Here is a 12,650-nt window from a genome sequence, read left to right on the forward strand (position 1 = left end):
CCATTTATAGTTAGAAGAGGATATAAAAACTGTAGAGGATTTATGTTTTCATGGGAATCCTGAGCACTCTTTAAAATAATTTCCTTTCCCTCTTTTCAAGCTAAGGGCAAAATTCTATTTTATAGAAATTGTATTTCTTGAAAATAGGGCAGGAGAAACCCAATATCTGCTCTAGTTTGGAAAAAGTCCAGGCTGTGCAGAACCAGAAATCACACTTTAAAAAGTTTACAGCTGAAGACTGAATCGTATACACACGCAATAAGATATTTAAGATGGCGTCAAGTGATCCAGGGTTTAAACTATGAAAGAACATTTTAAATAACTTTGCCCTACACTCACGTGTCTTTTGCCAAAAGCCACTGTGTACGATAGAAATATTTATCTGTCCCCTATGACATTTTTTATTCATTTCAGATTGCCGGTTTTCTTTTATCTCACAAAGCCAGCCTGATGCCAGCACTGTTGTGCATGGTATGTGACCAGATGTGTGCTTCTGGTTGATTTTAAGCAGTTCAAGCTGTGTAGAAGCCTAAACCTTTATTCTGTATTTACAAAGGACTATGAAGCCCCTAAATGTGTTGTTCCTATTTGGCATAAGAGGAAACCAACATGGAAAAAAGATAATTCCTTGATTAAAACAAGGCTGGGGCGATGGACTATGAAGCAGTTCTGCTCTCTGATCAGGAGGCCTTAATCACAGAGGGGGAGATGCTTGGGGGCCAGGAGTTACAATCCCATTAGGAAAACTTAAGCTCTAAAGGGAAATAAATCATTCATCTTCCTGACAATTGCCCTGGACATCTTCCAATGTAAACGTACACTTTTTATGAGATAACTTTGCCTTGTTGGAACCATAGTGGAAATCCATTGGTCGTTGTCATACAGCCTTTGATATGATACAGCCCTTTCAAGATTCCTAAAGATGTGATGTACTTGTGCTTCCACCCCAAAGAATGATTTTCTCAGAAAGCCACAGCCCTGTTGGGGCTGTGTCAGGACCTTTTGTTTCAGAAGGAGGAGGGTAAGGATATTCACCCTCCAGATCCCCTCCTGGAATGGAAAGGCCATGCAACACTGTCACCCTCAAGACAGATAAAAAGTCCACGTGTTTGGCAAAATGAGTGCACAATATGAGTTCTGCTCTGATCTGCAAAAAAGACAAGCAAGACAAAATGGCTTAGACCCGATTAGTGATTTTTGCATTCTGTTAGTATCCTTTATCACAATAATGAGGATTTAAATGCCTCATTAATTCTGCAAAAACCTTCTTTGGTCCTTTAAGCAGGAGATAGTAAAATTGATACTGAGGTGACTCCTGATGTGCAAGATGCAGTTTCCTGTGGGCCCTGAGATAGATGATTTGTTCGTTCTTACCGAATTAAATTTTGACCTTGATTTCAGTAGTGCAAACCCTGATGGAGCCCACTGACACCAGCAGGAGGATATTTCAGATCCATATCCATATGACTAAGGACAGGATTGGTGACTCTTGTGGTACAGCAACAGTAGTCAGGAGTCTACACGGCTGATGATGAAATCATGCAGGGGGCAGCAAAAGCAAGTGAATTTTTGAGATTAAGACAAATTCACTGAGAAAGAAGAAGCATCTGACCTCAGCCTATAGTAAATAGGAGCCACAGTGCTGTTCATTCTTGTGGACAGCTGTAAAACCTGGAAACTTTGCAGTTGTTGTGTCAAGCCACTCCAACTCCATTTTTACTCTCTCTGTACCCCTACTGTATAGGTTGATGGGGTAAGAGCTCAACCACTGTCAAATACCCAGTCTTAAAGTAATGTTCTTGCAAGCTCAGCTATGCCAGTTCAAATTTGAGAGCAGTGTCCAAAGCTGTTTTATGCCCAGTGCAAATATAGGCCAATAAAATGTTATGAGGCCGCACATGTAGCAGAAACCCAGTCTAGTGGTTTTAATTCCACAGCGTGAGAGACTGCAGCCAAAGTCTGTCTGGTGTGGCAGGGATTAAATACTGATAACATCAAAGTCTGAGAGCAAAACCAGATTGCTGCTGCAGAACACAGCGTGCCCCAGCGGGGACGGGTGTTCTGAGTCGAGGAAACGGCATCTGCCGTACCTGTGGCTGCTCTTACACTAGAGCAGCTGGCCTAATTCCTCATTAAAAGATCTGCAAAAGCCGAATGCTTTGAATCAACAGATGTTCTACTCAGGACTCATTCTGAGTTTTTCAGATATTCAGTAATAAAACTACAACCAAAATTTAGCCTATTATTTCTAATAAAAGTTATCCAGGAGCCATCAAACTGCCTATTCTAGTAGCTGTAGGCTAATGTTCTGTGGACAATTAGCTGACAGTATGAGCAGGAAAACACTCTAACAGTGCTGGTATTTGTATCACTACTGTAGTTCTCAGAGTAAGCAACCTTTTGAAGAGAGCAAGAGGGCTCTGATGTCCTGGGGGCAGTGCCAAGGCATGGCCTGAGCTGAAAAATGGCGTCCTAACACAATTCAGCTTCCTAAAGCAGCAGAATACTAGGGGAGCAAAACCAAGTAAATTAGTGTTAATTGGTAATTTTATTTCTGGGAGAAAACAGAGAAAGAAAGAGGACCTCCCACTTCTGGCAGTGGTAAGGTGCTAAGTAGTCCTACATGTAATGGGAAGCTGTACCCTCAGAGTTGTTCCTTAAACCAGGTGCTGTCTACATTTAATACATGTCTTCAGGGTTTTCTTCAAATTCCATGGCTACCAAACTGCAGAACATGCTGCCTTAGTCATACATACACATTTCTAACTTGATAGATCCTTACATCTGAATCCTCTTATCCCATACAGAATTAGGGAAGGATTCCAGAATATGCTGGTGGAATGAACCACCTTGTTCACCACAGCAGGCTGCAGTCAAAGCAGGTTTTTAGGAGGTTGCTGGTGTGGATCTGCTGCTGTCACAGCAAATGCAGGCCAGGCATGCTGTGCCAGTTGTGGCTCAATAGCTCACGATCTGTAAAAGGTTCACGGAGCTGACACTGAAGCTTCATGCACATTCACTCTTTTAGCCTGTGTTGAACACTCCTGCTCTGTTTGGCAGAATTCCTGAAGCAGAAGATGCTCTGGGAAATGTTCTTCCTCAGGGCAGACAGTATTTAGCTCTTAATTTTTTATGTAACCAGAAACCATATGTCTCAGTTTCTGTTTTACAATCATACCCTTGTCTTAGATCTAAATTTATCTATGTTCCACACCAGCCTCACTCGCTGTTATTGACTATATTTAATTCCCTATTATTATGTGAAATTATTTTTGCCAGGAATGCTGAATTGTGCCACTGAGGTTAGAGACAATGTTGCTTTTACTAGAGAAATGAATTCCAGATCACTTGAAGTTTTCTACAGTATTATTTTGTGTCCTGTATCTTTTAAGCAGTCTGAAAGTAATGCTGGAAATTTACAAGTATTTTATCTGCTTAGCTCTCTTAATTGAATAAACACAGCAACATTTATAGGTGGTGACCGCAATGAGTAGCTCAGCTTGAATTATTACTTCTTAAGTACTGACAGTGTCTTTAATTCGTTATATGTCAGTGATAAATACAGTGTCTCTTCTGAGCAGAGGGACAGCCTCACATTATGATCCTGGTAACAGATACATGTGTGTCTAGATCTTTATCTTGTGCAGAACTGCAGTGAAGCTATTACTGATCTGCAGGGGCAAGCTGGTTGCAAGCTGGGACAAGGAGGGCTTGACAGGCTGTGATTATTTTGATACTTAATTTGGCCATTAGTTTTGTAATATATTTGCACAAATGCGTGTGTGTGTATGTTGTGCCAGACAGAAGCTCCCACCCCGGCTGGCATTCCCCAGTGCTCAGGTTTGGGGGAGCCAGAGCCGCACAGGAGGGCTGTCCTGAAGCGACTGGGCTGGCTGGCAGTCCTGAGTCAAATCCCCCGCTCCCAGTGGAAACATTCCCAAATGATGTCTGCCAAACATCCAGCTCGTGGCTGGAAATATCAACGTGCAGCAAAATGTACCCCTAAAGCGAGAGTTTCTCAAGTGATTCTGAAGAGGCCTGACTAAAGCAACGCACGCTCCCAGTCATCCCCCAGCTGTAGGTGACAATTTGATATGTTCTTCTCATTATTTGTTTTTAGTCCATTAGAATTCTTGTCCACGAATTGCTCTCTTGAATGTTTTTAATTAACAAAACTATATTTTGGCTTGGATTTTTTCAATCCAAGTAAACCAGCTTAAGATAAAAAATAAGCCGAAGCCCTGGCAAACACATTCAGGTCAGCCCTTCACTAGATAAATTGTGTAACTTTGGTAAGGCTAGTCCCAAAGACTGGATCACAGTGCATTATATATTAAAAAATACTGGGAGAATTCCAGCATCCAGTATTAAGTGGGCAGTTGTAATTCCTGCAGGATAAAGAATGATAAAGGTTTGTCTAATATTTAATCTAGCTACTAACCATATGATATTTCCTTTCTCGGACAGTCTTAATTTATTCTTAATTCTACTAATTATGACTATAAAACTAAGGGAGAAAGTGGAAATCATCAGCAATAAAATCCATATTTCCTTGTAAAGCTATGGCTCATATGTGACATTTATATTCAGAGCTGCGCAGGAGTCCTCAGTGTGGATCTGCACTTTCAGAATAATGCACATTCACACAGCAGGTCAGAGCACAATCATCACCCTAACACTGTGTGCTGCTGTAGCACCTTTCATCTGCTCATGTCTAATCACAAAAAAAAATTGATATTAATGAAACCTTTAACAATCTGGAAGCAGAATTCCCTTATGAGGCATAATAAGGCAGTAACCATCTTGTCTCTCCTGTGCTTCCTCCTCCTATAAACATCCCCTCCATCTCCAGCCCCATCCAGCTGTTCTCCAGTTAGTCCCTGTGTCAGCCAAGCCCCGGGGCTTAGGCACACGGTTGTGTCTGCGTCTGATAGGAGAGCAAGGCACAGCTGGCAGTTGTCTGTGTCTCACTTTGGCTGCGGGTTTGACATTTGAAGCAGAGAATCATCAGCTTTATGGGTGATTTGCAGAGATGACTCGATGCTTTGTGCAAGCCGAAAAAACTCCCATCATTTTCAATCTTCTGTTTCAATCATTAGACAATACTATTACTCTTTAATTGAAATTCTTCTCCCTCTGCTTTACCCTGAAAAGGACAATTAATTATCTCTATGTAGCAATTGCTCTCAGTGCCTGATGCTACTGAAACAGATTCTACCTCATAATTTTCAGTGTGACCATAATGTCACATTATGATCACTTAAAATAGCAAAAAAACTGTTTATTCTCTAAGCCAGTACTGCACAGCAGGCTCTAGCTGTGACTTCATTAGCAGCGGGCATGTGCTGCTGCCAAGAGAAAAGCAGGTATGGAAAATGTCTCATGTAACTGTATATATATATATATAAATTCTCTTTGGAATGAGAATGGGTTTTTCATATCTTCTTAGGTGTTGTCTCATCTTAGGGCTTGAGCTGGGCTTTGAATAGAAAGTCTTTTGGTTAGAGAATTCAGGAGTTTCTCCTTGCATGAATTTACATATATGAAAGCATACAATTGGGTCATAGGCTGTCACTGTCTTCTGCCCATAGGTTCAGAAGCTTTGGGCTGAAAGTAAATCAGTTCTGAAAACGACCCTATTAGAATCATCACAAGAATCTTCATTCCCAAATGCTCCACAGAAAGATAAGACTTTTTCGCTTTTTTGCCCAACTATACTATGATTCCTCTTTGAAGCCTGTAGAGGGTGTGCTCTCCATGTCAAATTAGGATTGAATGTCTTTCTGCAAAGTAGCAATCTAGCTCAAACAGAAGTTACAAATTAGCAAAAAGTCAGAAAAGATGACAGCAGAAGTCCCTTTTGGAACTAAAAATCTGTCCGTTTCACTGCAGATCTCACAGAGTATGGTCATTGTCTTCCTCTGCCGCTCTGTAGCTCTTGGCCTCACTTCAAACTCTTGTTCTGAAGCCTTGGGAACTGTATTAAAACAAAATTTACCAGAGACTATGCACCTCTAATCTCAATTATTTTAATCAGGAATGAGATCCTCTTTTTGAAAAGAAAATTGTTCTTGACCAAGCCACTGCAAAGCCTACATCACTTATAATTTTAGTGATGAATGTGTTTCAGGAGGTACTACAGTTTATGAGTCGTCTCACAGGAGTACTTAGAAATCCCAAAGTAGATTACAGGACCCAGGAGTCTCAGGAATACATCCCTAAACACTGACTTTGCCTTGAACAGCTCATTATCCAAACAGGGAAGACAAAATATGGAGTAGCAGAATATTCTTTGCCCCAGTTAACAGATAGAGAAGGGAATGATAGGAATTACATTGCCCCTGCTACAACATGGGCACTGTGGCAGAACCAGAAGCTGAAATTAGAGCTCCTGGGTCTCACTCCAGGTATTTAGAAGCAAGTCCCAAAAGGTTAATTCTGAGGAACTGTCTCTCTGTTGACGCTCATTCAGTCAGGTACATCTATATGGCAACCTTCTGCACCCGTGAAAACTTTGCTCTCTAGGAGGGTAAATAACCAATTTATCGTGGGAGACACAGGAAAAGTAGAAGTTATTTTCAGTTCCATAGAAATTATTCTTGTATTTGTTCATTTTTAGGAACATGTTTCCAGCCAACCTTGTTGAGGCCACATTCAAGCAGGTAAGTGGCTATATTCCTTTTACCACTGATGAAAGAGATGAGCCAACATCATAGAAAACATGTATCTTAGTAAAACAGGATCCCGATAGAGACATTGCATATTATTTAAGATACTGTTAGTACCTTCAGCATTTAGGAATTAACGAGTCCCCCTCCACTAGCCTCAGCAGCCTCGGTGAAGGCAAAGCAAACAAGTACAAAATGCAGAGTGTGACTACAGAAAGGACAAGCACACCTATGTCAGCTCCACCTCCTCCTGAGGCCTGATGTTTTAGGAGCTTGAACAAGCTGCTGTAGAAAAGCAGAACAATTTATGCCAGTATGCCCAGAGCGTGATTGCTCTTACCACAGGATTGCAGCCACAGAGTAGCTGGAATTGCTTTAAGAGCACACAGTAACACCACACAAAGGAAGAACAGAATACCATGTCCAGTTAAAGCAATAAAATAATGTGTTTGGAAATAATCTAATTATTCAGATTGGAATTTGGCCAGAAAACCTAATCTAAAAGTTCTGAGTGAGCAAAAGGCATAGCTGTGTTTGTTTCGCCTGGGGGAATATTTAATGGGAACTTTACCTTGGGTGAGACAAAGAGAAGGGCACTCAAAATCTCTAGAGAGTCATTCCTGATTGTGTCTTATAGTAAAGCAGGTCTATCAGGAGATGGTGTGTTTGCTGCACGGGGGTCTGATTATAGGAAACACTGATTTTGTTATGCTTTTCCAAAAACACAACTGTTTTTTACAGATTTTAGTAGCATAGAGACAGCACCGATCATTCTTTTCATGCTTGTCCCTTTAACATGCAGCCTTGTTGAAACAGAGCACTTAGGAGATCTCATTAAAGTATTAATTCCTGCTGGGATATTATAATAAAAACAATTTTGTTTTCTTTCAGTATCGCACCAAGAGCATTCCTATCATTAAATCTAACAAAGCATCATCTGAAAGCACCACTCGTCGCATTATAATATATGGAGTCCAGGATGAGAATGGATCCAATGTCCAGAATTTTGCCTTGGACATCACTCCCCCTCCTGAAGTGATTTACAAGTCAGAACCAGGCACTAGTGATGGCATGAATGTACTGGGGATTGTGATATTCTCTGCTACAATGGGTAGGTTTCAGACATGATTGGTTTGTAATAATCCAAGTATCCATTTAAGAGGAAAAGAAAGGGGTTGGGTTGTTTGGTTTCTTGATTCATCTTTTTTAGCTGCTTCTATCTCAGCTTGGTGGAGAAAAAGGCAAGATTGTTACAGAGCTGTTCTCCCACACTTTTGAAGATAAATCTTCAAAATCCTTGGTGACTTTTGTTCCTTGCCATTTTGTGGTATTCCACAGAAGGTAGAATTCCATATACAATACCACAGAGGGTGGTATTCCATATACAACACTGCTGGAAATTGACTGTGCCCCAGTTTGTAGTATTTTACAGTCAATTCCCAAAGTACAATGTCACAGCAGACACTATGCCAGCCAAAAAGTATTGGATACAAATGAATTAATTGCGTGTGCTTATTAGGATCAAGGGTCATTTTATACTTCTGAACACAGAAGATCATTCATTGTCTTCCTATAACTGAATGTATTACTTTTACCATGCCCCTAAGTCTTGCTGGCCAGGGGCTCAAGAAGCAGAAGCTGAGGGCTGGTTTCTTCACGGCTAATGTACAGAAAATGTTCTGCCAGTACTGCCATGTACAGCACAGCCCCCGGCTGGCTGTACACAGTGCACAGGAGTAAGGCAGACTGAGGCAGAGACAGCTTCCTTTGCTAGAAAAACGTTTTCAAGTTTGTCTTGAAAGGATCCCTCAGAGCAGGTAACTCCTTCTCAGAGCTCTATGAAAGATATTTAAAGAAACAGGCTCGCTACCATGGGGCTAAATCTACAGCACAAAAGTTTGTACCTCCACAGGGAAGCTTTCAGGGAATTGCAAATGAAAAAAAACAGGGGAGCCAGGGGAGAGCACCCTGTTTGGAGCCAAAGCACAAGGCTGTGGCCTGGCTCCCCCACGCTCTCATGTTTGTGTAAGGTGAGATTTCCACATACCGTGTCTGTTTATACAGCACAAAGATCTATATTCATCCAGTCATCTCCCACTTGAGTTCACTTTGAATCACAGCAGGGAGGGAAGGCATGGGGGCTTTGGATTAAGGCACCTGAGAAATTGAACCTGAATGCCTTTGTCTGCAGGTATAATGTTGGGAAGAATGGGAAACAGTGGCGTTCCTTTGGTCAGCTTTTGTCAGTGCTTAAACGAATCTGTCATGAAGATAGTGGCAGTTGCTGTTTGGTAAGTAACTGTTTTAGTAAGAAAATCAACTTTTTAAAGACTAAGAGAATTTCAACAGAAGAGGATGCACAGAAACCTCATAAACTTTTTTTTTTTTTTCTGGGGAAATAGATGAGGGCGAACAATCCTTAGCTTTCAGGGGCTGCCTCAAAGATCAGAGGAACAGCAGGTGACAGCCAATACCAAAACTATCAGCTTAGCATCTTCCCCACCCTTCAGGTCCCCAATGTGGCTCAGCCCCATGTAGGGGGGATCCCACTACCAGCACTCAGCCTGACTGAGCTGGGTCAGGGAATGATCACTTGGTTAGATGGGTCCAAGTGGGTTGTGATTTCTGGAAGGATGTGGGGAAGTGGCAAGTCTCTGGAGATGGCACAGCTGCAAGTGGAAGATGGCTGGATGCCTCCAGATTTTTTTTCTATTTTTTTAGTTTTAAGCTGTTTCAGTACCCATGACTTTGTGTCCAGAGGCTAACTATTCTTCTGCCTATCTATTTGCCCTGAACCAAACACCCAGGCATTCCAAAAGCATGTCTAATTCATGTTGGTGTTTCTCCTGTGTCTTCCAAAGGCAACATAAACATTTACTTAACAGCTTCCAACTAAAATCCATGAGCAGTTAAGCAAGCACAAACTCATGAGCCGAGTTTAGGATTCATTCCCCCTCTCCCCAGCAAATGACCTGCCTTAAGCTGAAACATCAGAGCTGCCTTCTGAACTAAAACGTTTAAAAGTCATTCCTGCCCAGCACCATAACCTCAGCTGTGCTGAGGAGTACCCCACACAAAAGATTGTTTAGCTCAGTGCTTTGGGAATGCTCCTCAGGTGTGAGAGAGTGGGGCTTAGTCTGAAAGAACAACAGAATCCAGCTGTGCTGCTTCCAGACAGGCGGCTGGTACTGCTCTGCTGCTGGAAGTATAACACATGGATTTCCCCTCTCATTGTTTGGTGGAAGTGAGCAATCTCCTAATAATGACTGTCTTTCTTTTTGCTTAGGTATTTTCCATTTGGAATCGTGTTCCTAATTGCTGGTAAAATCTTAGAAATGGATGACCCTTCGGCCATTGGGAAGAAACTGGGTTTCTATGCCATTACGGTGGTTTGCGGCCTGGTGGTGCATGGGCTGTTTATTCTGCCAATGATGTACTTCTTTATCACCAAGAAGAATCCCATTGTCTTCATCAGAGGGATTCTTCAAGCCTTGCTCATCGCTCTGGCCACGTCCTCCAGGTATTACACAGTTTCTAGACAGATGCAACAAAATACCTGCTAGATCCTTACTACAGCTTTCTCTGAGGAACAGCACCCTACAGCGATACTGAAGCAGATATATTTGTATCTGAACAATGGCCTGTGTCAAGTTCACTGCCGTAATTTTGAAAGATGTGTCTCTCAACATTTGGAAGTTATGTGGGAGCCATTTGACAATAGTGTTTGTCACATTGTCTTCCCTCAGTTTAAAAATTATTGGACAAAAATGTTTTTTCTTGAGAACTAGAAAGGAAATAAGGGTGTTCTTTCATGAAAACAAACATTGTGCTTCTACAAATTTAATATATACAAGGGACACACAGCTCGTCCAGAATTTGTTTTTGGTATTAGTGGAGAACCTCCTAGTGAAGTCATATGGAATTGTTTTAGCCTTTCTACTCTTCTTAGTCCTTGTTTCTTGCTGCATTAAGACTGTGGTTGCAAACTATTGTCCAGCAGTGGGAAAGTATTTAGCTGTTCTGCTCAAGGAATAATATCTTTTGCATCCTTTTTAGGGAGGATGTACATTGAATTTTAACCATAGCTGAACACTGGTACAGTGAAAATGGGACACAGCTTGTGAACTGGTTGTGAAGATGACTCCCAGCACAGATAAACTAGTGTGTGAGAAGTTCTTGAAAGGGCTGGACTAGACCTGCATGGAGAGGAGACAAGAACGACAACTAAAATCACATTTCTGTGTAGCCGATATCATGAAAACACAGTTTCATGGCATCAGTGGCTGAAGGTTTCTTACTCTGAAGTAACAGGAGCAGCCATACCTACCACTTCTTGCGCTATAGTAAAAGCCACAGTACAAGTAGAAAATGCCGTGTAAATAGGTCTGTTTAGCACATCTTGCACATTTAATATTTCTCCTGCCAACTGTAGAGGAAGAGAGCTAATGAAAGGAAAAGATACCTTTCTTTCATCTCATTTTTGCTTTTGGGTTTTTAGAGTTATTATTCTTATTTTACAGCGAGACTGGAAAATACTGAATTCTTATCCAGATTTTGAAATGATGGCACCTACTGACAAACGTCTACCTTCATCTACTTAATTTAGACTTCAAATTAGTAATTAGTACAAAATCAAGGATAAATTTGGAACATATATTTATTAATGAAAAATTAAAAAGGCTTTATTAACCCAAAAATATTTATTCTAATAAACAATAATGACTCAGTATTTAATCTAGTTATACCTTAATAGTGATTCATTCTTCCATCTTATAATAATTTCTAAAAGTTAAGCTCTGAAGACTAGTATATCCTTTCGGGCAATAGTATTGCACCAACTTCTTATCCCTTGTGTCTCTAATCTTACTTTTCTCTATATCTTTCCAGTTTCCTTGAGGAAGAATTCGTGTAATCTCTCCTACAACACAAAGTGACCCACTTAGAAATAAAGTGCATTTGCAACTGGTAGGATTACAGAAGGAATGGGCAGGAATGACATCTAGATAAAAAGTTCTGGGAAAGCGGTCAAACAAATATTGATTTAAATAACTTATTTTAATAGTCTAATATGGGCTGTTATGTAATCAGCACATATGGCTTTGCATAGGGCATCGTCGCTGATAAATAATTATGTGAACTTTGCAGAGATCTGGAACTCTTCTGCGAATTATCAAAGTAAATACATACATGGAGAAGTAACGATGCTGCCTTCCTGAACTCAGATTAGTTGCTGTCATTCATTTTTGCTGTAATCTTGTGCAAAACTTGTTTTTGTTACAAAATATTACTTACAATGCAGTAATTACTGTCAACACTAAAAGAGAAATAATCTCTGTTTTACTGAAGGGACAATGAAAAAGAGAAAACTTCAGTTGTACTAGAGCTGTGCTAGACTTGGGAAAAGAGCCTAAAATTTTTATCCCCAGGCCCTCTGGCCTCATTAGGCTCATTATAGTTCTAGTGAGGTCTGACAAGGCGATTTGGGGCAGGAAGGTCAAGTGCAGATGGCTGTTTCTCTCATGAATATACATACAGTGGTTAGGGCAGGAGTGAGCAGAGGAGAAGGAAAGTATAGGAATTAAAAGAGAGGAGAGGAGGTAGTGATTATTTCAGCACATTTGGAAGTTATTTGCTTTCCACAATGCTTCATTTTACAAGGTGTTTTCATATATATCAGTTTGCTCCAAACCAGCCTATGGAGAGCAACATACTGTGACATACAGAGTCAAGAAATAAATATGTTCTGGGTGGTGTTTTAAACTCTAATTAGGCTTAAATAATTAAGGCAAGCTTTTTTTATTAGAATATAAAAAGTTCGTAGTTTGAGATGTTGTCACATCCCCAGATTCAAGTGAGATGCTAATTTTGCACTCAAAGATGTGAATGTTGGAACAGGCTCATCAGGTTCACATTTGACACACTTGGCTATCTGCCCTGCTCCTCTAAGAATTCTCTTTCTGAAGAACTCTGTTGCTGACAACT

At 40.8% G+C, this 12,650-nt stretch overlaps 1 protein-coding gene across 1 annotated transcript in view; it reads left to right on the top strand.

Moving 5' to 3' along the window:
- SLC1A7 (solute carrier family 1 member 7) overlaps positions 1–12,650 on the top strand; it is a 48,714-nt gene that overhangs the window by 20,508 nt on the left and 15,556 nt on the right. Inside the window, exons 4-7 of the mRNA XM_065842096.2 lie at positions 6,620–6,662; positions 7,560–7,779; positions 8,860–8,959; positions 9,955–10,188. Coding sequence (XP_065698168.1) covers positions 6,620–6,662; positions 7,560–7,779; positions 8,860–8,959; positions 9,955–10,188 — 597 coding nt within the window. The remainder of the gene's footprint in view (positions 1–6,619; positions 6,663–7,559; positions 7,780–8,859; positions 8,960–9,954; positions 10,189–12,650) is intronic.

Source organism: Patagioenas fasciata, chromosome 6, assembly GCF_037038585.1.
Source record: "Patagioenas fasciata isolate bPatFas1 chromosome 6, bPatFas1.hap1, whole genome shotgun sequence".
Classification (NCBI taxonomy): domain Eukaryota; kingdom Metazoa; phylum Chordata; class Aves; order Columbiformes; family Columbidae; genus Patagioenas; species Patagioenas fasciata.